Source organism: Desmodus rotundus, chromosome 5 (assembly GCF_022682495.2).
Source record: "Desmodus rotundus isolate HL8 chromosome 5, HLdesRot8A.1, whole genome shotgun sequence".
Classification (NCBI taxonomy): Eukaryota; Metazoa; Chordata; class Mammalia; order Chiroptera; family Phyllostomidae; genus Desmodus; species Desmodus rotundus.
Window position 1 is genome coordinate 98,095,132 of NC_071391.1, and position 25,646 is coordinate 98,120,777.

The 25,646-nt window shown below is 35.1% G+C and overlaps 1 protein-coding gene across 1 annotated transcript in view; it reads left to right on the forward strand.

Moving 5' to 3' along the window:
- MRPS9 (mitochondrial ribosomal protein S9) overlaps window positions 1-25,646 on the forward strand; it is a 52,263-nt gene that overhangs the window by 16,801 nt on the left and 9,816 nt on the right. Inside the window, exons 3-7 of the mRNA XM_024571810.3 lie at window positions 9,709-9,771; window positions 9,864-9,894; window positions 13,650-13,729; window positions 22,729-22,814; window positions 24,411-24,486. Of these exons, the coding sequence (XP_024427578.2) occupies window positions 9,709-9,771; window positions 9,864-9,894; window positions 13,650-13,729; window positions 22,729-22,814; window positions 24,411-24,486 (336 nt within the window). The remainder of the gene's footprint in view (window positions 1-9,708; window positions 9,772-9,863; window positions 9,895-13,649; window positions 13,730-22,728; window positions 22,815-24,410; window positions 24,487-25,646) is intronic.

A 25,646-nucleotide genomic window follows, 5' to 3' on the forward strand; every position in this document is an offset into this window, starting at 1 on the left:
TGTTAAATTCATCAGTGAAGCCATATGGGTCTGGCATTTTGTGGGGGTATATTTATTTTTATTACTGTTTGCTTTTAAAAATGGACCTTCCCTCTCTCCTTTGACCTGTGTGTTCCTGAGTTCTCAGTAAGAAGATCCCACTATCCACCTGAGTTTACCCTTACAGCATCTTTGAGCATCTCTTCACAGTCTTCTGGGATGTACCAGTACATGTTGCATATTTAGCTCACTGAGAGAAACAGAATCAGTCAACAGTTTTGTAATTCTATCTAAAGGGATAAGTATTTTCACAACATAAGTATTAAAGATGAATTATGTTGTTTGGAATGGTTAGTTCATTTCTTGGATGTTTAATCAAAGTGCATTATACTAGTTTGGGATGTTAAAGTTTATTTTCATGAGAATTTAATTTCTACAGAGTAGACATGGCCTATAATTTAATGCAGTTACCTATACAGTTAAAAGTCCAGGCTTACTGTATAATTTTTACATAAGCAAATAAAGTGCCATTGGGTTTAGATTAAACTGTTTATATTTTATGTATTAGAAACTGTTGGTTTATACTGCTTATTAACCAAGTGCTAAAATAATAATAGCCAAAACCATCTAGGAATGTATTTAAGTAAAAATTTATAAGATTAAAATATTCATTTTTATATATTAAAATATCTTTAAGGTGTTTACAACAGACACACATTGGTGTCTCCAACTAGAGTATCCTTTTTATATTATTTAGAGAAGTCTTAAAGGATCCTATCATTCAATCAGAAATAATATGTTTAGTTCTGATTTTTAAAATATAGAATTGTTTTCTAGAGAAGATATGTTTAACATCAATCACTAAGTAAATGTAAGAAGTGACAGCTTTTCTGTACTTTCTTTTTAAAGATTTTATTTATTTTTTTAGAGGGAGGGGAAGGGAGGGAGAAAGAGAAATATCAATGTGTGAGAGAAACATCAATAGGTTGCCTCTTGCATGCACCACAACCAGGGACCAGCGGCAACCCAGGCATGTGCCCTGACTAGGAATCGAACTGGTGACCTTTCACTTTGCATGTGGATGCCCAACCAACTGAGCCACACTAGTCAGCATGTTTTTCTGTACTGTTAAAACTGTGTGTGTGTGGTGACAGTAAAGTGATGTTATTTTGTTTCATTGTACTAATAGAATATAATAAAAAGTCTTTCTTAGATTGAACAAAAAAAAGTAATGAATTCATCAATTAATATTTTTAAAAGTCTCCAACTGCTTGATGAAAGTATGTAGAATCTTCTAAAATGAAGCTGAATTTCTTGTTGTGTGAGGAATATAGATGCAGAACATTTAGAATTTGGTTGTTAAATGGATCTTTTTAATAAAAATAAATGTATTATAGTTGAAGTGACATAGGAAGATGCAGAACCTGGGATAAGAAATTTTGCAGTGCCACTAACATTGTAGTATTGAGCAAGCCGTGGCACTGTCACTCGATTTGCTTGTCTCTAAAGTAATAACAGCTGCTTGCCTACCTAAGAATATAACTAAAAAACAGGAGTTTAATGCACTGTGTTATTCTTATTACAATTAATCGTAATAAAAAATCTACCATAGCTTGAATCACTTACTACTTTTCTAATTGCCTTTGTCATACAAATCTTTCATGCCACCTGAGACTGGGTGTTGGGGAGAATAATCTGAAATACTGTTGAAATACATTGATTTATCACTGAGTGATTTAAACTGGAGGTTGCGTTGTATAGTAGGTTGTGTTTTGTCTCACCCTCTAAAAGCCTGTTTGGGAGGGAATGTTAGCCATTTGCCTGACACCAGTGATGTAATTCTGCTGTGCTAGACTTTCCTGCAGGTGATTGATCTGCTTCACTTTCTCACATATCAATAAACTTTTGGCATTTTTATTAAGTTTAGTGGCCTCCCTTTGGCATCTGAGTAGATATAAAAACAAAGAGGACAGTGATAACCATTATCAAGGCATTAAAATAACTCACCCATTATGGTTCCTGTTTTCATTTGTTTTTGAAACTATTATTTTTGTGAGAGTTTCAGCTGTGTGTATAACCTGAAAGAGACATTATAGCTGATGGGTCTTCCCTAGCATTTCCATACTGACAAAATGCTTAATTATTTCTAAAGACAAAAAATAATAATTTGATGTCCAAAATCAGGAAAATATTTTAACCTTCCAGATAATCTGTGGAAGAACATTATAATTGTTGTTTTATATTTAGAAGTTATAATTCTTTTTATAATGTGTTTTTTTAGTATATAAATTAAAATGAGCTACAGTAATTTTATTTAATATGATCAGGAAATTAGATATTCCACAAAAGAGAATTTTACAGATAAGGAAGCCTATTTTCAATTGTTTGTAATGAAAAATACCACCACTTACTAAACACCTCTTTTATATATATATATATATATATATATATATATATATATATATATATATATATATGTGCAGGATGCTATCTAGGCACCTGATACACATTACTACATTTAATGTTTATAAAAACCTTATGGGGTAGTTTTTATTGTTGAAGAAACCAGGGCTGTACAAGGCCTTTCTGTACCCAAAGTCTGTTTTTCTACACTTTCTAAGATTATTTTGGGGGGTAATGTTTTCTAAAATAAGTTGGAGTTTCCCCAGCCTTGTACAGTAGAATATGAGTATAACTTAACATTACAGTTCCTCAGCATTTTCCTTTTTATTATGGTTGTAAAACCGTGATTCCCAGCTGCAGCTCCTAGTGAATGTTTGTCCTTGTACTGAATGGCCTGGCGATGCTTTATTCTGATTCCTGCCATCTCCTTTCCTATCAAAATGTCTGTGCACATGTGTCTGCCTCTGGCCTCTCTCTCATGACTGCCCACCTTCTGCCGTGACTAAACTCATTAGGCATGTGAATTAAAACGAAGGGCCATTGGACTCAGTATGAGGACCTATGTGCCCTTCCTACGAAGTAAAATCATAAATTTATCAATATGGCAGCTATTTCTGCTCTTCAGTCTTTTTTTGTTGTTTTCTAGGTTTACAACTTTGTTCAGGGTTGAGCTTGAATAGAAATCTGGTCTCTGGCCTCACTGAGTGCAGCATATGTAATTTATGTCTGAAAATTATACTTAGCTAATCTTATATGCTAGTGTTTTCTTAATTTAATAAAGCTTTAAAAAGTGTTCAGATGTGGGCTGGTAAATTTTTTTATAAAATCAGATACAATTTTATGAATAAAAATAATTCTGCTTGTAACTGTTGATACTTTAAGGTTAAGTTATTCAGAAGTTTTTTAATTCTTAAAGCTACAAATTGTCTACCTGCTAGAAAATTTTTTTTTTTTGCAAATTACTTTGCTGTATTTAATGCTTAATCTGGCTATTAAATTTACATGAAAAATTATTTTTAGTTGGTAAATACCAAATTAACTGCAAAGAAATCAGTCATTGACAGGTGCAGATTTTCTCCCATTTCAAAATGTTTTAATTTTTGCCTAATTTTTTAAGGATACTAAAAAGAAAGAAATCACTTATTGCTCTTTCCTACTGAACTGCTGTGATGCTACCGATTACCTTCAGAATATGTAATAGGAGGAAAAACAGGTCCCTCTAATAATCAGTAGTACATAGGTGTCTTGTTCAAAGTACTTAAAATGCATGCTAAATATTTTGAAAATAGGTCTTAATGCTGTGGTTCTCAACTCCTGTTCCATGAATCTTTCACTGGTGACTGCCAAATGCTGATCGGTGTATACGTAAGGAGTATTTTTGGCTGTAACAATATATGTTGCAGTGAGGAGGAATATTGAATATTGAGCTGAGTGGGTTTTGTAATTCAATGTAAAGCAGTTACACATTGGTCAAAAGAAGATCTTATAAATAGGCCCCATAGGCTGTGGCAGAGGCAGGGCAGAAAACGACTGTCCTTAAGTAGTGACCCAAGGCTGACGGCTGGCAGGTGAATAGTGCAGTCAGTGCCCTTATAACTTTAAATAGACATGATAACTCATTGTTATGCTGGAGTGGACACTGGATTATAGTTATTGCTAATGTGTTCAGTATTATGGAGGCTTTTAATCCTTTCACATGTACCATCAAAAACTATTTTTCTCAAACTTATGCTGTAAGCACAAAAAAGTAGAGAACCACTGATAATTTGCATTTTCCTTTTGAATTAAGCAGTATCAGTTATAAAATTTTTGGAAATACCATATTAAATAATATATAGAATTAAATAGAATATAGAATTACACTTAGATTTACTAATGTCTTTATTTGGGAATTAAAAGTTAAGTTCTTCATTACCATAGGATTTCAGGAAAAAAGCTAGAAAATTGATATATAACACTGCTGAAGTCTACCAATTACTTTTTAATTGGTATTATAGACCTCATTCTGAAACCAGAATGTTTTATTCTCCTAAGTGTGAATATGCTGTATGAAGTTTCTCTAATTGATTTGCTGTGCCTATTCCATTTGATGTATCATTTTTCACAATATTTCATAATTTGTGCTCACTTCTAATGAACAGAGTCGTTAGGACAGGCATGTCTAAGTACAACTGACAGCTAACATTAGGTGCCAGATGCAGTTTATAAAGCTATGTAGAAATGTAGAGAACAGTTTAAATAAATTAGCACCTGTACATTAGTCTCACTTGCTGGTAATTTATAAGCGAATCAGTAGAGATGACATTTAGGTAAGTCATTGATCAAGTTAACAGCTGCAAACCCACTGCCCAGCTGGGATACCTAATTAATTGAGATTGCATTCCTGACCCAGTGATTCTCCTGGGTTGAGTCTGCAATCTTTTTATACTTGACATAAACCTAAGAATATAGTCAAAAGTACTTTGCCTTCATTTCAGGGAACTCTTCAATGCCAGTATTCTAGTTAAAATCTAAAAAGTAAGAAACATGTTATAATTGAGCATTACTTTACTCCATGACTCATTTGGATTAATTTTTTTAATTTGCATTCTTTATTTTTGTCAGTACTTTTTTTGATTTGGAGTCAGATAAGTTTTGCTATAGTCTAATAAATACCTATGTAACTATACTTATCCTTAAATGTATAGCAGGTAAGTAGGATTTTATCTATACTTATCCTTAAATGTATACAGATGCTTCTTGACTTAACGATAATGTTACATCTTAATAAACCTATTATTAAATTGAAAATATCATGTCAAAAATAGTATGTTTTTTTTTTTTTAAAAAAGACATTTACCACACCTAACCTACCAAACCTCATAGCTTAGCCTAGCCAACCGTAAATGTGCTCAGAACGCCTACCTTAGCCTTCAGTTGGGCAAAATCATCTCGCAAAAGGAGCAAGCTTGGTTGTTTACCCTTGTGTTCGTGTGACTGACTGGGAGCTGTGGGCACTGCCACTGCCCAGCATTAGGAGAGAGTATGGTTCCACATATTGCTAGCCTGGGAAAAGATCAAAATTCAAAGTATGGTTGCTTTTGCACCATTGTAAAGTCAAAAATTTAAGTTGAACCATAAAAATTTGGGGACCATCTGTACTTCAACCCTTTTATTTGCCAAAAAAAACCCAGGTTTTTTTTGTTTTTGTGACAACCAACCTTGAACTGACACCATGTATATAATGCTTTTTTTCAAATGTAAGATTAGTTTAAAACATTTAAGAACTTTGCCAGGTTGAATTTCATATAAATTCAAGTATTTAGTATTGATGGTACTTGAAAAATGTTTTGATGGTTATAAGACACAGTAAAGATTATGTTGTTTACACGTTCATCCAGTTTTCATGTTCACCACTCCCTTTCTCCAGAATTCTGAAATGCAGTGAAAGTAAGCGTTTCTAGCATGGAATGCTCTGCCAAAGCATGTCTATAGGCTGTTCACCTTAATCCCAACATTCAAAATTTTCTTGTTCTAAGAACTATTTACTATTTATGTCAAAAGGGTAGTCACTGACTTGAGTTTTAACAGCTGTGTCTGTTTAGAATGCCCATAGGAGATAAATAGAAACAATAGTTTAGGTCATGCTAGTGCTACTCCGTGCATACTACAGCGTGCTGGGGATGTATCTTTTCTATTTTGTATATTTTATTTGGTTAAAAACAACTGGTTTATATTGTTTACTGTTCTTGTTTCTTTTTCTTATATCTTTTGTTTTTAATTGTTTTTACTGAGCCTGTGATTTTGCTTTTTATCTGACATGGTATCTTTTGCTCTGTGGACCTTCTCCACAGCACTTGGTATAGATCTTAATATAGTTAGGTACAGATGTAATATAATACAGTGGGTGCAGTATACTGTAGTAGATTACACATACTCTGTTACTGATTACTGATACAGTCGGTGTAAAATAAAATAGTACAATTGCTGTATTCTTATTACAACCTAATACAGTGAGGAAATATAAATTAGTAAATATGTATAAATTTACTTTTAGCTGAGGTTTTTTTTTAAAGGCAAAGCCACATTTCTTGATCCTTTCAATGGAATTTCAGAGTACTTTAACAAATTCTTTGCTTGACTGTTTTCATTTTGGGGGGAGGGGACACACGTTGCCTATAATACCATCTTTTGGAATTTATGGTTTATTTTCAGGTTGTACTAGTTAACTTCTTTGTGACTTTTCTAAGTCTTCATTTTCATTAGAAATCTAACTATGGGATAGAAGTCTTCACGTTTTTATTTCCTTCTAGGATACTGTCCAGTGGTCACTTAAGTAGTAGTCATTTTCATATTTGAAAGCGATGCCACTGATGGTTTGAAACTGATTTAAAAGTCATTTGGAATTACTCATTTGGTAATTATGGTAATCTCACTCCAAGTTGAAGAATTGAACTTACCATATTTTGCTGTATATAATGTGCACTCTTTGCCCAAATTTTCGAGGGAAAAATAAGAGTGCATATTATAAAATTTTTTGAGTAATCATTCAAAATGCAGATATCTTAACACTTAACACCTAAATACTTCAGCATTTATTTAAATTCTAAATGCATAAAAACCTTTATACTTTTGTCTCCTACAATACCACTATCATATGTAATGCATTTATAATTCTATAATGTCACAAATAGTCTATATGTAGATTTTCCTAGTTTTTCCCAAAGTGTCTTTATAACTAGCTTGGGCTTTTGTAGAATTCAGACCACGTGTTTCGTACAATTGTCCGGCATTCTGGCATTCTAATTGCTTCCTCATGATGAGGTTTAGAATGTGTAAATGACACTACTGACCCGATACTGTGGCCTTCTCATTGCCTCACACCAGTAAGTACAGTTAGTTTGTCCCACTGCGGACTGTACAATATTCCCAGTCCCTTGGTGAAGGTGGTGACCACGAGAGCTCTTTATTGTGAAAGGAGCTTTTTCCTTTTGTAACTAGTAATCTGTAGGATATTTTGAGTCCACATGAATATTTTATTCCCCATTAACCTTTCATCAAATGACTTTAGCATTCATTGATGATCCTTGCCAGAAATTAATGATTGCCTTGGAAGTTATAAAACAATGATTTTCTATCATTCCTTCTACTTTTATTAACTGGTATTGTTTTATAAAGAGGCTTTCCTTTTCTTCCTCCTCCCCCCCACACCCTTCAGAGGGTGTGTGTGCACACTGTTGAACATACACATACTCACATACTGAATGTCATAAGGTGTCATTTTCTTCCTCCTCCTCCCCCCACACCCTTCAGAGGGTGTGTGTGCACACTGTTGAATGTGCACACTGTTGAACATACACATACTCACTGAATACACATACACATACTGAATGTCATAAGGTGTCATTTTTCTTTTATGTTCAGATTATCCCAACTTTGGCCGGTGGGAAACCCTTGAAGTCAACCTCTGTGACCTTTTGAGCACTTGCTTGTGTTCTGGCTTAGGAAGATAGATGCCTTAGGCTCTTTTTTTACTTTCTCTGCCTTACTTCTAGAACCAGTCATTTCTCCAAGGTACTCTGTTCTTTATAATAGGAAACTGTTAGAAACCAAGATTTAGATGGTTGGGGTCACCCATTGCTCTGGGAGTTCCATTGCTTCTGTGCTCATTCAGGGGACAGAACTTAAAAAACAATATTTTTAAAGTATTACAGAAATGATACAGGATATAATGTTTTTTGAGGATCATGCGTTTATATTGATTTGTCTAATTCAAACTTCATAGGGAGAGGGAGAGGTGTCCCTGGTTTTAGAAATAAAAAGTTCACAAAATTAACACTCTGATATTTAAGGTTTTTAGTTTCAGTTTTATTGGCCAAAGCTTGAATGAGAGCAAAGCTTGACCCAGAGACACAATTGGGCTCCTACTATAATTGAATTTGTACCCCCCGCCCCCAAATTGTAGGCCCTACTTTCAGGAGCAGAACTGCGTCTAGCACACGTACTGTGTGAAGGAGAGAGCAGGCTCTCCAGAAGAGCAGCAGTGTTGACCCAAGATGCCAGTTCATTTAGAGTTCAGATAGAGTTTGATGACTTTTAATCTGACATCGTCCAGCCAAAATGAGCTTTTAGTTAGTTTGGATGGGTGGGTGTTGTTTTGTTTTGTTTTTTCGCTTTTAATTGTGGGAAGGGCTACAGGAAATGACAAATGGCTAAAGCAGGTCTCAGGTTTGCAACAATGTTGCTCCTTAAGAGGTAAAGGAAGGACATTTGGAAAAGTGTGTGTGTGAGGTTTGTCACAAGCACTGGGGATATCACTGCACAGATTTGTATTGTAGAAAAGAGCCAGGGATGTTTAATGACCTGCAGTGTAGGGGAAAGTTTCCTACAATGGAGCTGTCACACTCAGAGTGCCAGTAGTGTCCCCACTGAGAAACAGACACTTGTGAGAACTATTTGGGAAAAAAGTTTAAAAACCTCTCACAACGTGAGGAAAATTTCAAAGAGCAGCCAAAAAACCAGTGGATGTCACTGTGGATGAAACTTAGAGCTGCTCTGTTCACTGCTCTGTCTTTAATATTCGCGCTACCAGCTGGGCATCGGAACGATTGATGGCTCTGGAATATGTGACACAGAAGTGGTACAGGAGCAGCTCTAGTGTTCTTTTAAAAAGAGAGAGAGAGATTATTTGTGTGTGGTATAACTTTCACATTTGAAGTGACTCTTGAAAATTGTTATAACTGTAATAGTTTAATACAGTAGTTCCCCCTTATCCACAGTCTCACTTTCCATAGTTTGTTACCTGCAGACTGTCTCAGTCTGAAAATATTAAATGGAAAATTATAGAAATCACTGTCCTTCTCCATCTCATCTAGGATATGCGTCATCCCTTAGTCAATGCCGTATTCGCTCACGCTCATTAGTCACTTAACATCATGTCCATTGCTGAGGCATCACAGTGCTTGTATTCAAGTAACCTTTATTTTACTTGGTAATGGCCCCAAAGCACAAGAGTCATGATGCTGGCAGTTCAGATATACCAGAGAGAAGCTCTCAACTTCACCATAGGTATGTATGTGTAGGGAAAAACATAACATATGTAGGGTTGGGTACTGACAGTGGTTTCGGTCATCGTAGAACCAGGGACTACTTCCATTACATTTTTTTTCCTTTGGGGGGATGTGTATGTGGTAAATTATTCTTTTGCTCAGAAAATTTTGAAATGAAATAATGTATATGAAACTGTTAGTGTGATGCCTGGCACTTAGTAAGCACTCAATAACTGTTAATCATAACATTAACTGGATTTTATAACAATTGTTAATTAACCTTTATGTGTATTTTTAGAGAGCTATTGCTTATCTTTTCCCCAGTGGTTTATTTGAGAAGCGAGCCAGGCCAATAATGAAGGTAATTAATTATCTTAAGAAATATTTTTAAAAATTTCACTTGGTTTTATATGTTACAATAATTATCTAATGCACTTTTAATTTATTTTACAGCATCCAGAACAGATCTTTCCGAAACAAAAAGGTAAGTTTGCTCCAGAATGAAGTAAACAGGGTTTTTTACTGCATTGTTACATAATAGCAGTCATTTACATATTATGCAGATGAACTTTCATACCATGGTGGTCATGTAGTAGGTAAAAAAGTTTTTATAACCAATAATGGAATTTATGACTAATTCTATTTAACTAAAAAATATTAAAATTAGGTAAGGGTAGAGTTTATGCTTACACTAATGTCACACTAATTTATTTGCATTCGAATATGACTTTGTGAGGAAGAGTTTGGTACAGATCTGCTGGAGAGAATTAAACATTTCTGTTCTGCAAAAGACACTGTCAAGAGAGTGAAAAAAACAAGCCACAGAGTGGTAGAAAATATTTGGAAAAGAACCATCTGATAAAGGACCATTATCTGAAATATATAAGGGACTCTTGAAATTCAACAATAGAAAACAACCTGATTTAAAAATGGGCCAAAGACATTAACAGACACCTCACTAGAGAGGTTATACGCATATGAAAAGACGTTCCACATCAGGGAAATCCAAATGAAAGCAGCAGTGAGATGCCATTACGCACCTGTTAGAATGGCCAAAATTCAGAATACTGACAACCCCAATTCTGGCAAGGTTATGTAACAACAGGAATACATTCTGGTGGAAATGTAAAATGGTGCAGCCACTTCAGAAGACAGTTTGGCAGTTTTGTAAAACCATATTCTTACCATATGATCCAGCAATTGTGCTCCTTGGTATTTACCCAGAGGAGTTGAAAATTTAATATCTGCACAGAAACTTGCACACAGATGTTTATAGCAGCTTTACGCATAATTGTCAAAACTTGGAACATGTCCTTTAGTTGGTGAGTGGATAATTAAACTGGTATATCCAGATAATGGAATATTGTTCACTTATAAGCTATAAAGCCACAAAAAGACATGGAGAAACTTGAATGCATGTTACTAAGTGAAAAAATCCAATCCAGAAAAGTTACATATATGATTCCAACTATATGACTTTCTGGAAAAGACAAAACTATGCAGACAGTAACAAGTCAGTGGTCACCAGGAGTTAGGTGGGGAGGGAGGGGTGGGTGACTAGGTGGAGCCCAGAGGATTTTTAGGGCAGTGAAACTACTCTGTGTGATACTATAGTGGTGGATACATGCCAGTATACATTTGTCCAACCCCAAGAATGTACACCACCAAGAGTGTATGAGCCGTATGTAAACCATGGACTTTGGATAATTATGAAATGTCACTGTAGGCTCATCAGTTGTAACAAAAGTACCACTCTGGTGGAGGGTGTTGATAATGGGGGAGGCTCTACATGTGAGGGATCAGGAGGTATATGGTAAATCTGTGTATCTTCCTCTCAATTTTGCTGTGAACCTAAAATTCCTCTAAAAAATGAAGTCTATTTAAAAAATAATAAAAGAATGTATTACTAGTGTAATTAATGTTATAGAAAACATAGATAACCGAGGACGCAGTATCAAGAGAAACAAAAGCTAAAATACAAATAAAACTTATTAAAATATGTGAGAGATTTGTATAGAAAATTATAAAACTTAAAAGTCAATCATAAGTAAAAATCTAAATAGCTGGAAGGTGTTTTCATGTTTGTATGAGGAAAGATTGAAAGCTGCTTTAATGTAATTTCAGTAAAAGTCCTGGTAGGACTTCTGGGAGAAATTTGTAAAGTTTATTTGAAAGAGTAAATGTGCAAGAAATTTTTTAAAAGAAATAAGAATAATGAAGGAAGCTTAGCCTATTAAATATCAAAATGCAGCAAAAAGCTGATTTTAATTAAATAGCAGTCGTGGTGCAGAATAGGTCAAATTAGAGTATTCAGTGTCAACATTTGTTTATGCCATATTTTGTAAGTTCTCAGACATGGTTTTTCACAGTTTAACATCTTTAACAACGGGATTCATTATACAGTTAATGCCGACTATGAAGCATGCTGCCAGCTTTTTTTCTTTCTTTGTAAAAGATGCATGATGGGGCATCTTAAAGTCTGACATCTAGATCGAATGAAGTCAAGTGTGTGTGTGTGTGTGTGTATTTATGTATAAGTGTGTGTGTGTGTGTATGCATATACATACATACTTCAGAAATCAAGTATACACAAACACACAATCACATGAAATGAGACCAAACTCAGAAATTCCTCTAAGCTTTTCAGTAAACTCTCATCTGCAACCATGATGTTTGTCTTTCTTGGTTACTTTCTAACTGACTGTTTTAATAACACAGTGAAAATTGACTGCATAGTAAAGTTACAAATACTGGAAAACATGCAGGGTTTCATGAAGTCTAGAAAAATGATGTTGGAGAAGTATTTAATTCATCCACAAGCCATTGGGAAATAAGAATCTCGCTTTATTTTTTCAAGCTAAACTCCCTATCAGGGTTTTTTTTCACCATTTACTATGAAATTTTGGTCTTTTTTGTTTTTAAGTATATTCACTTAAAGTGGCCACGGTTAATGCCAGTTGTCCTCAGAAGAGAAGGATTACCTGCATATTATGCAGGTGGTATTTCAACAGAAAGTGTAGTATTTATAAAACGAATGGGTAATGACTCACTTTGCTGGAGAAAATATTGGGATTTCTGCCTCACAAATATAAATTCCAGCTATATTAAATTTCTGAACATGAAAACAAAAATTTCAGAGGAAAATAGTTTTTAGGAAGCAGCTGGTCTTAAAGCATGCTTTCTCAATGCAGTGATGTTGCATCCAAGGGGGCATAAATTGATTTAGAAGAAGTGAAAAAATCTCAACTGTTACAGTGTTTCAGCCTTCAACCTATAGGCAGTATGTCTGCGGTATTAAAATTTCACAGGAAGGAGGCGCTTAGGAAAAACAAAATGTCTAAAAAGGCTCCTTAGTAGGGTAGATAAAAAAAAAACAGTTGAGACACACTGCAATGGAGGAAAAGTGACAGATTCTACAAAAACATTTATGTTAAACTCTTGATTATGAAAGACACCATAAACAAAATTTAAAAAGCGAGTGACAGATTGGGAGAAAAGTGTTTACAATTTATGTAATAGACAAAGGAGTGTAATTTTTTAACATATTAGAGTTCCTACAGATTGTTAACACAGAAGCAACTCAATAGAAATAACAGTAAAGGGCATGGAGTTAGTGGTTTGGTTTACTCACTAGAGACTCCATTTCTCAGTCTGTTTGGTGTTTATTAGATGTGAATGACCATCTGTATTTCAAAAGGAATTACACATAACACCTTTTGGGGGGCCCTTCTGTTTTAGATGTTTTTAAACTCTGAGATATGTCTTCACGGGATTGAAACAAATAATGTGTAATGGGAAAATCCATCTAGTGTTTTTCTTTATTATGTTATGCCTGTTCCTAATTTTTCTGAATAAACTACATTAACTTCATCAGTTTTTGTTTTTAAAAATATGGGAGTACATTGTATTTACAGCCAAACCTAATATGTTTTTCCTAACAAGTTGATTTTGTCTGTTTTATGGCTGTTTATTTAAAACAAGTTATAGAAATTCTCATGGTGAGATATTTAGGAATATTTTCTCAAATACAAACATTGTTTTATGTCAGTGGGTATTAATACCCTAAATAGTTACATGCTAAGCTAAATATTAAAATTCTGAATATTATGCTTTTTTGTTACTTCAAAAGTTAATCAGAATTATAAACATGTCTCATGACTGCAGTTAAATTCATCTGTTTGGTTTCCCTCTGTGTTTATTTTATTTTTGTTTATTTGTTTTCATCTGGCTTTTTATTAGCAACCCAGTGGGGAGAAGATGGTCGTCCATTTCATTTTCTCTTTTATACTGGCAAACAGTCATATTATTCATTAATGCATGTAAGTATATTATATTTTATGATAAATAATATGAACTGTAAGCTAAGTAACTGATTTTACCAGAGATTTTTCTAAACTTCACAGTTTACCTAATGTACTTCATAATGGACAAAAATAGGACTTCTAGAGGTGAGGCAATATGTTCAAAGGCTTTGTATTTTATTAATCCATTTTTCTAAAGATAAGCATAGAATTTATAACACAATGATTTGTCCTCAAAATGCTTTTCCTTACAAATTGAGATCATGTTAGCAGGTAGATACTCGGTCGTAGTGCATGTATGTGCAATCCAGGTGAAGCATGATGCAGGGAAGGGGCCCAGTATATATCCTGGCAGGGGCTATAAGGCATCTTGGGAGGGAGTCAAATAGTTAACTGTCCTTGTTATGCAGACATAGTTGTTGCATTTCATAGGCTAATGCAGATATGAGTCTAGAAAGTCTAGAAAAAAGACCTACTTGCCACTGCATTTGGGACTGCTGGGAAATTTTTGTTTTCAGAACTCTTGTTTGACAGTGTGCAAATACAGGTGTTCCCTATTTGGGAGAAAAACCTGGATGCTAATATCTAGTTTTAAACAACAGAACCCATTTTATTCTAAAAACGTGTCAAGTTTTATTCATTGTATGATTTTTAAAACATTCACTGGGTTTCCCCATCCACAGTCAGATTTCAAGTTGCTTGAATCCCATAAGCGCTTTTCCTCTGCTTTTTATAATGTCGTATGTTTGTTGGAGCTCCACAAACCTTAAAGGACAAAACCCCCACTTGTCAGGTACATTTATATCTTGGGGAGGCAGGGGAGGAAACCTTCTTTTCGGTTTTTCTTGACCTTGGGCAAATGAGCTTCTTGCCCTGGCAGAAATGAAATGAATGATAAATGTAGAGTGTGTCTTTGCTGAGTAATGGAGCTGTGGCTGAAGCTTTCCACTGAGGTTGTCTCTGCACAGCCCGAGGCTGCCCAAGGACCCCTGCTGTTCATTTAAATAGGTATGTCAAATCTGCCTGCAGACGCCGCTGGTTTGATCTGTGGTAATATTTGTGAAGGTTCCATATGGACCTAAGCCCCCTGCAGTGCTAAGAAATAATGTACAACGCTTCATGGTGCAGACGCAAATTTTCTCTGAAAAGGGATGCAGTGCTGCGTTTTAGCTGTCGGAGGAGATGATGGAGCTGACGCACTAGGCCTGTCAACTTGTTACACGGATGGGTTGCATGCAGCGAAGCCATGGAAAATCTGTGCCTGTTAACTTTTCTACTTAATCACGGTTGTAGCATTGCCTTTAGACTGTATGCTACATTAATTCCCTTCCTGCCTTCTGCCTTTCATCCCAAGTTTCACGGAAAAAGGAAAGCATGCAGGTCTTGTGGAGGAGCCTTATCAAACAGCTGTCATCTGACAAGCCATTTGCATTTGTTTTGGCTGAAACTGAGCAACCCAAGGGCAAGATACTTTGTTGCATTCCATCATAATGAAGAAATTACACATTGCAGGGGAGGCCTAACTTTATTTTTTGTTTGTTTCTGTCTTTCAGAAGGTATGGCTCAAGAAAATGGTTGGTTTCTCAGATAAAATACTAGTATACTCTGACTGATAAACCAAGTTATATCTGATTAATAAATACTCTTTCTTTTTGAGTAATATAGTTTCTGTTATGTATAGGAGTGTTTTTTGAGCGTTTATGTTTTAGCTGAAATTTAGAAATTTAGGTCAGTTTGTTTTGCTGGGTGTTTTAACTCCCCAAACTATATGGGGTTTATTTAGCATTTGTTTTATTGTTCATCAGAACAGTTTACACATAGGAATTACAGATATTTGGGGTTCATTTTAGTATTTTAATTAAGATAAGTAATAAAACCTTATATTTTAAAAAATGTGTTTTATGGAATTTTAAAGTAATTATATGTATGGGGAAAAGGATAAATGTTTTCCTAAATATATGCCAGTGACTTTAGCCTCATATTTGCACTTGTTATCAATTATAAATGTAGTCATACCAGGCTCATTTCCTAGGTCATGTAAACCAACATCATCCTAGATTCAGTTTGTTACTTTGAAATAGCATGTGACTCAGTACTCACTGCTGGGCTTATAAAAGTGGTTTTGTAGTGAAGTCAAGCATTGGACATAAAGTAAAATGGTAAAAATTGAAACTGCTTTATGTGTTTGTTCTCTCCTTTGCTCAGCCTTCTCTTGGTGGGGGGCTGCTGTTTCATCCATCTGTGTGACAGTGAGTCCACTGCTGTCCTTCCACTGCAGCAAGGGAATTGGCCCCCAAAGACTGGTGGGCTTTAAATACTTGGAAGTGAATGATTGTTGTTATCATTTCTTTTTGTTGATAAAATTTCTTCCCATGTGACAGGGTAAAAGACACTGAGCCAAATCAGTTGACCATCTCATTGACCAACTATACTTGAGATGTGGCAGTCATCAGCCAAGCGTTTTGACAAAAATGCACAGATGTTGAGCATGTGGGCATTTCTGCCAGGAGATCTTTCTAATGTCAGTTACCCTTTTTGTCAGTCTATGCCAAATCTTCTTTTTATATTTGGCCACTTTTCATATTGACCTTAGGTATTACATTGTAGCAACTAATAAAAGATAGTCCTGTTGCAGTTTACAATTTTAGATAATCTATAATGCTTTAGTGAACACTTTCCAGTTGGCCCATCTAATTTCTGTGGAGAAGCAGGGAGATTTTTGAGACAAGATGAAGATGAGAAGGAAGAAGTAATTTATTGTTCCTGCTCAGAAATGAAATGTGATGGGAAAGATAAAGTGAAGAAAAGTCTGCTGATCCATGGGGTCTCAGGCTTTGTAGATATGTTACATTCTGCAGGTTCGTTAGAATAACAGCAGGGTAGTTAGAATATTTTCCTATGGACAATGATGCTTCTTCAAGTTCCTGGGAAAGTCAGTAACAAACCACTTAGAGTGAATACGGTGTACATACGTAATGAAAAAAGTATAAAACAGTATTAACAACTAATTTCTTAAGCAGTGAAAAGTACTTTAAGTGAGAATAAGAGACTTAAGGAGCTTCTCAAAGGATAGTTGAGTGTTGAAAAGGGAGCTCTGTGCTGGATGGCACTGTCTAATCTGGCATTTTTCACCCAAAATGGATGGCTTTCCATTTCTTTAACAGCTACTTAACCAGTAGAACTTGTGTACTTTTCAGACACAATTTTTAGTTTCAGTTTAGGGTTTCAGGAGCAGAATGAAGAAATAAAGAAAATAAAAGAAATTTCCTGAAACACCTAAGCAGAAACCTAAAGACTTTTTAGAAGAGGAATATCTGTGCAATAAAGAACATGCCTAGGTCTCCATGAGGGACAAGTGAGGGATAGGCCTGAAGGGTGTGCCCTTTGGTCCACCAGCCTGCCAGCTATACCCCTTTTCCACAGCAGTTGAAGCTGTCCCGGCCAACAAAGCTGGTGGTGAAGGGGAGAAGGGCCTGCATTCATGAGCAAGGCATTGGCGATCTGGGTAGTCATGGTTGAGTTTGTGCAGGTCCTTTAATTTTTAGAAAAATATTTATTTAGATTGACTCATTTTATTAATATATACATTTCTGAAAGTTTTAAAATTCCCTCATGAAAAACGAGTTGAAAACTATTTAAAACTCATTATGGGAGGTGATTTTTTCACTCTGGCGTAAGAACCCTTTTGTAAAATATTAGTCGTTAAGTCAGGGCATGTCTATAATGCAGCTTTTCCCATAGTACTTTCTAGGAGCACAGGTTATAAAATATTCTTCAAGAGAGGATCTCTGAAGTTAAGTTAGTTTGGGAATGCTGCTTATTGTGGACTAGGAAACTCTAATATGGACATACTGATTAGCGTGAAAAAGCTCTGCAGAGTCCTTCAGTAAAGAAACCTGTTGCGTTAACCCAGTGCTGCTCAAGCATACTAGATCATGGAGCCCTTTCTACCCAGAACACCTCTTTAAAAATCCATGAAACTAGTGCTTGGGAAAGTCTGTGTAGCATATTGAAAACACCGTAAGTTGTCAAATAAGTGTTCATTGGATTTTACACAAGCTCCCCCTCCCCAATCTTGAAGAAAAGTTAGTCCGCTCTAAAAACTGCAGTGGGAATAATTTAGCATCTTATAGAAATCTCATTTATATTTTAGGACAAGTTTTACAGTGAACAATGGAGTATTTTCCAAATATTTTTATAAACTTAAAAGAATTACATGGCCACAGATGAAATTTTCACCAACAAATATGTATAAAATTAGGGGATGAAGATCATTAATTACTTAACATACTCTACTGAGTTAAAATAAAATATGAAACAAAACCAGGTAATTCTAATTCTAATAACTTATGCATAAACAGGATTAATTTGCCTTTTGAAAGAAGCTCCTGGCTTATTTAGAAATTCTGCAGTTTGTTTTAAGTGACTTACAGAGCAGAGGAGCCCCAGGGGAAACGTTGGGCTCTTCAGGCGGGGAACCCAAACCTGGTGAAGCACAAGTCCGGGACTTGGAGTCACAGAGGTCTCCCTTCCTTCACATCTCAGTAACCTGTGGTGAACATTTAAAACTCCTGATGTAGTGCTTTTATCTGTCAAAATGGAATTAACATAGTGACCCTTCTCACAGTCAGATACTGTGAAATAACTACAACTATGGAATGTGCTTAGTTTTTAATGTGCTGCAGACTAATGCTGACATCTGTGTGCTGTTTTAAGACTTTTCTTGACCTCAGGAATTAATTCAGCAATAGAAACTGCTGTTACAGAACTATCTTTGATACACATTTTCCTCACATAGGAATAATTACCATTGTATATCTTGCATGTGCTTAATTTTAAAAAATAATTTTTAAAAGCTAATTCAACTTACAGTCTCTGTTGTTTTAATCAGGTTATTTTTATGATAGTATAATTGTTATACTATATGGCGGAATGTTACTTTGAGTAGTAAAAATATATGGTATGTGAGTTACAAACATTTTTATATAATTCTCCTAGATGAGTACTTTCCCAGAGTACTTTTCTGTATGACCTACATATGGGACTATTTCCCTTTTTATGTTGAATAACACTATATGGTGTGTAAACTATGTAGCATATTGTTTTTACAAAGTGATAGCAAGGGTCTACAATAGAAATACGTCCCTTGGAACTTTGGATAAATAACAGAAGCCATGATAAATGAGTTATAATTATTTCATCTGATTCTGTATATGCACAAAGCCAAAAAATTAAGAAGATTGTTGTTTAGGAAATTGACTTTCTGTGATTCTTTAAAAAAAACATTTTAAGTGTGTTACTTTTCTGTTTCTGATCTAGTACCTAAGATGATAATTATTAGTATGATACATATAATTGTATATCAAAATACAGTTGACTTTCCTGTACCACTCTCCCAAGAAATGTCATTCATTTATCCTTCCTAAAATGGAATTTCTACATGATTATAATAACCAAAACAGATTTTAGAAGACTAAAATCAGACTTTTAGACGAAAAATCATATTGCTCACATTCTTGGAAGGGTTTAGTTTAAGCACTTCTTTTCTGCAACCTGAGCATCTGGTATTTTCAAATTAGGCACCTTCTAAATTTGACTCATACATTACGGAAATCTGATGACACAAGGGTGGATAGGCTTGCTTTGATTTTATGAAATATTAATCATAACTGTGATTAATGATTCAGCATTTCACATCTGGGTTATCCTGTCATAATTGAAAATTTCACTACTAAATATAGTATATAAACTTAGCATAGGTGGGTCATACCAATTCTCTAGTGTCCCTTAAAAATTAAGTGGAAATTTAACAATATACCAAAAGCTGCCAGTGATAACCTGTGTTGTTGACAGTTCTGGCATATTTTATACCCTCAAGGATTTTTTTATGTAAATTAGTACACATCTCTTCAGGGAATTGAAGCTATAGAATCTGCTTTCCAGAGAACTGTTGTTTCTAACCAAGATAGAATCTGAAGAGTTGTTTTATTATTTAGAAAAGAAAGAAAAATAGAAATGATGCACCAATAAAATTGCTTCTCAACTGTTAGACTCTTGAATGCCATCCCTCACCCCTGCTGTCATTTCTTGACTGTTAGCATAGGTCAGGCACTGTGCTAAGTAGTTTGCGTATATTTTCCTATTTAAAGTATAAGGGATGGCTTAATGAGCGTTACTTAATTTGACGAATTACAACCACCAAAGTGTTAACATTTGTCAAAAATGAATAGAATTTACCATGTCTGAAATTGGACATGTACTTTTCAGTTGTTTTCTCATATCCTGTACTTTTTCTGATTATTTTATACTATTTATAAATTATTATGGAGCTAAATATAACACTGGATGGTAATAGCATAGTGAAATAAAATTTTAAGAAAAATAGGGACTTAAGGTAAAATTGCTCAAATGTCACTGGAAAATGATGATGAATTAATTTAGCAGCCTAAACTTTGGCTTGAAACTTCCCTGTGAAGCAGGTTAGTTATTTTTATTCAAGTTGCTTTGTTATTCCAGAAAATTAAATAGACCCTTACAAGCAGGGGAGGGTATCTTATTACTGTTGCTGATGTTCTCTTGGATTTATATTTTCTTAGCTAGATTTGAAAAACACAACATCTCTGAATTATGCAGTCAGGCTCTTAGTGGCACCATCCTTTTACCAGAGTCCCCAGACGTAGCAGTCTGGCTGGGGTCTGGTACACAGTAGATGCTGTTTGCACTGTGTCTGTCCATTTCATATCAGGATTCATTTTGTGGGTCTTTCCCTGTATTTTGCCTATTCAGAGCACTTGAGAATGTGTTTCTCAAAACAGGTGCGTAGAAATTTTTCTGATACACTATTCAGTTGGGGGTCACAAACTACTATCTGCACCTTTAGAAATGAGTCAAGGAGGGGACAGTGGGGAGAGGGGTCTATAGGAGCTACTATAAAGGACACAAGGACAAAATCAAGGGGGAGGATAGAGGTGGGAGAGGGAGGTGGGACTGGCTGGGGTAGGGTGGAGGGAAGGGGAGAAAATGCAGACAATTGTAACGGAATAAAAATTAAAAAAAGAAAAATAAATAAAAATTTAAAAAAGAAAAAGAAATGAGTCAGAAGTACCCTAACCACAACCAGTCAAATGAGGCTTACCAATTCTTAGGAGGCAAGTTATAAAATTTTAAGATGAATAGGAGCTACAAATTTTACATGGGTTGTTCACATTAGTTCTTGCTTTCTTTAGGGTAGACAGTTGTTTATTTTAAATTGTCACATACCTTCTACTGCTACAGCTGATGGATTTGTACCTTGAATATAGTTGTAGACATAGTTATCCTTAATTAGAACAATAGAATCAAATTGACTTAATTTGTCCTTTGCTGTCGCATTGAACTCACCTCTCCATAGTCCTAATGTGCAAATCCAAACTTTTAGTGCACATCTCTTGGAGGCATCATTGAAATGGATCACTGCCCTCACCACAGAAGGTCCTTTTCTGAAAGTCTGGTGTGGGACCTGCAAATTTACACATCTAGCCAGATTTAGGCTTGGATGCTTCTGCTGCTGCTGCCCTGGGAACTTACGTTACTGATTCCTGAACTATGATTGCTTCACTTTGTTTGAAATACTCATGTCCATGTTAGAATCTATAGCTCAGCCCCAGTTTTACAGCTTCTGACTGCTGTTTCTCTTCTTTTTTCTGCTTCTTTTCTTTGTCTTTACTCACCAATCAATTCTACTAGCCCTATTGAAAAACAAAATAAAATCAAACAAAAAATGCTCTTGAGTCTCCTCAGCCACAAGAAATGAACTTTTAGAGCCTTATCACTGAGAATTCTTAGCCCATTGAGTACAGCCTCAGCTTTTCTCACCTGTATTTGTGAAACTCAAAGACTCAGTGTTCATGTTCTTTTTTCTTTTTTTTCACATTTTTCCCCCATGAGAGAGATGAATTCCTGAAAAGAGTTATAGAATGAAGATAATAAAATGCAAGCACTAGTAAATAAAAGACAGTGGCAAAGGGACACTTCTATTAGAACAAACTATTTATTAGCAACATAGACAGGTTATGGCAGTCTAATCAGAGCCCATAAGAAACTGCCCCACAAGTTTGAAATGATTAAGACTATTGGAGATATGGGTGAACATCTCTATCTGTAATAAGTTTTGTCTTCTGACATTAGCTAATGACATTGGAAAGTGTCATGATTAGTGAGAAAAAATATCATATCATGTCTAACTCATTCTTTGAAGATACCTATTTGTTCATTAGGTATTATTATGGTAAGTTATGTGTAAATTATAAATGAATACTCGCATATTGGATGTGAGTCTTCAAATACTTAAGTTTGTTCAAACAAAAAAATGGGAGACAGTACATTCTGTTTGTTGTAAACCCATTTTCTGGAAAATATATTTCATTGATAATCTTTATTGCCAAGTTCTAACAAAATGGCAAATTTTTCCCCTGCTTGAATTACAGTTTAACAAGTCATACATTCACAGACTTTGTTAAAAAAATGTATTAACAAAATAAATCAGGTAATGAAAAATAAATGGAAAACTGTTTTTAAGATACTGCCTAGTGAGGATTTAAATATTTTATAAATAAGATAAGTAGTTCAGCTATAAATACCACAACTTTTACTGATTAAGTCTCTAAGTTAAAGTGTATATTGCTATATAAATTAAGATTGTTTTCTAAGGAGAATTTTTGTTCCTGGCTGTGGAACTCTAAGGAAAATAGTTGTAGCTTTGTTTTGTTTTTACCAACCTCACTGGAGTTGTTTCTTATAGAGTTACTTAAAAATCAGTTAATGTATACATTATACTAAAGTCTCATTGAAATTACTCTCCCATTTTTAGTTTGAGTGCAAAATAGTATTATTAAAAAGTCTCTTCCATATTACTTGCTATGCAGCAGGATAATTTGAGGAGGTCACTTTCAAAGTAAGGGGTGTTCAAGGAAAATATAAAATAGAAGTAATAATGTACCATCTCTTTTATTTTCGTATGTGTATTTTGTTTGCCATAGGATGCTTACGGAAAGCTACTCAATTTAGAAAAACATAAAAATGAGTTGCAAGCCAAAGGTCTATTTTCAGAAGAGGCTAAAACCAAGTAAGTTCTTGCATTAAGATATATGAAAGATTTGGACTAAAAACAAGCCAGTTATTATTAATGTTTTTCAAGCATAGCTTAAGCCTAGAAATTGGTTCTGTATTTTTCAGCATTAATCATTAAAGTTAGAGGTCAAAATAATAGGTGATTTTTTTTTGTTTGAGAGGAAGTAAATATTATGGTTATTATTTTTATGTTACTTCACTCTATATTTATGTACTAAATGGTATTTAATAACTATATTTGAGTATGATATCCTCAGAATTTTTGTGTATACGAGGTCTGTCCAGAAAAAGTCCAGCCATTGTTAATATAACTAGAACAGTTTGAGCAACATCATTGTAATGTGGTAACCAAGGAGAGTGGACTGGAATGCACGTGTGTGAACCATGATGACTTCACTGTACCAGTCATTGGGGGTGGTAGACGCCGCTGAGTGAGCATGTGTACTGTGTGGCTGTCACATTTGAAATGAGCGAGTAGAACAATGAATCTGCATCAACTTTTGCATTAAACTTGAACATTCCTCCGCAAAAACTATTCGGATGATTCAGAAGTCCACAACTAAGGGCAACTAGTGATTGGCAGCTTCATCACAACAACACACCACCCACTCATGCATCACATCTCGTGCAGAGTTTTTTGGTAAAACATCAAATCACCCAGGTGACTCAGCTCCCCCCGAAACCCAGATTTGGTCCCCTGCAACTTTTTTTTTTTCCTAAAACTAAAGTCACCTTTGAAAGGGAAGAGATTTCAGACCATTGATGAGATTCAAGGAAATATGATGGGGTAGCTGATATCGATTGGGAGAACTGTGTGAGGTCCCAAGGTGCTACTTTGGAGGGAACTAAGGCGTCATTGTCCTGTGTACAGTGTTTCTTGTATCTGCTTCAGTAAATGTCTCTTTTTGTAGTATATGGCTGGATACTTTCTGGAAAGGCCTCGTATAGCTAGCTACACGTTTACTTAGTTTACTTCTACATGGTTGTGGAGGGGGGTTGTTTGGGTTTTTGTTGTTGTTGTTTAGTATTTCAAGGGTTGTGCTTTCATTTAGCCAACAGTGATAGATTAGATCCACCGTCTTAAGCAACCAGTTTTAAATTTTGGCCTTCATATATTTTTCTTCATAAATTTTGGTGCTTAATATATTTTTTGTTATGCAAAAATACATCTTTGAACATATCTTGTTTAACTTGTAACTACCCCTAGCCCTTTATTTGGAGTTTACTACTACTTTAGTCCATTGACAGATTAACTTTGCATCCATAACATCTCCTTGGAAGTAAATTATGAAAAACAAGTGAAATTTTAATTTTTAAGAAATCTGGTGGCTTTTAATACCAAATGATTTCCACAGTGGTATGTTAACTCTTCAAACAAAACATTTGCTAGATTGGATGTCTTTTCTAGAGTAGATTGAGGACATGAAGTATTATTATATCAGAAAAACAATTTACTTGAATGAAATTTTACAGCTACATAGTACAAAAATTTCTTTCCTGATCAATCATTGCTACTACATACGAGATTTTTTATGATACAACTCTAATTGCATGGTTAATTTAAAAGAGTATCTATGTGATATTTTAACAGAGACCTGATTGGCAGCAGATGGCTGTTGAAGGAGGAACTAGAAGAAATGTTAGTGGAAAAACTGTCAGATCAAGATGTGAGTAATTAATCTTTTCAGATTTAAGGGGACCTGTGTCATAATAATGCAGACAATTGCTGTTTTAGGACCTTAATAGTAATGTTCCTCAAAACATATTTATAGTTGATTTTTGCCAGGAAGGACCTTACCTGTGGTCAGGAAGGTGACATGCCTGGTCTCCAGACCTTCCTTATCTCAGTGCCCTGGTGTCCTCTGTTAGTTGTTCTAGGGAAGCACAATAGATGTCTTTTTTCATCTCCTTCAGAAAAGGAGATGGCTAACTTTACAAACTAATGGTAAGTGTAAGTAGCTGTTGCAGGTTAAGTAGAAAAGGAATAAAGCACATGCTTACCTTCATACAATTTACTGCTTTTTTGGCTTACCCATGTGAAGTATCTCTGAGGCCACTGTTTTTCATCATGGAATCTGTAGAACCACCTGTGTCAGGATCACTTGGAATGCTGGTTACAAAATGTAATTTTAAGAATCAGGCATAGCTCAGAGTTTCAGGGGATGTCATATAGGAATCAGTATTTTTAACAAACTCACCAGATGAATGTGATGTCCTATTTAGGTCTCAGATTCTTATTTTGCTAAATGTTACAATATATTGCCAGTATGATGAGAGGAAATTTGATGTTTTAAATATCTTGATGTTCTAAATTTAGATTATTTTTGGAAGATTTCAGTGTAGATTAATTTCAAAATTGTCCCATTTCCTGTTTTCCTTTTTTCCTTGGCAGTGGCTAATGTTAGTACCTTGCCACCCTGTAGATTTTAAGGTACTGAAATTGCCCTTTATCTCATTTAACATATTGGATAAATTAATGATATGGTAAAATTGCAGTTTGTTTAAGCAGGGTGTCAGGCATTTGGTGAGTGAGTAGTAGGTCCAGAGCATAGGTGGCAAGCACAAGGCCCACGGGCCGAATCCGGCCTTCCACCTTTATTCTATCTGCTGCAGCGCCGAGCTCCTTGCCCTTCGTTAAGGAGTAGTTACACCTCTACAGTCGTAAAATTACATTCGGCCCTTTGCAGGCAACTGCGAGGCTGATGTGGCCCCTGGTGAAAATGAGTTTGACACCCCTGGTCTAGAGTTAGTTTCTAACGTACTAACTGTGAAATCAGTATTGATGCACTTGGATCTAACTGAAAAAATCTCCCTTTGCTTTGTCATT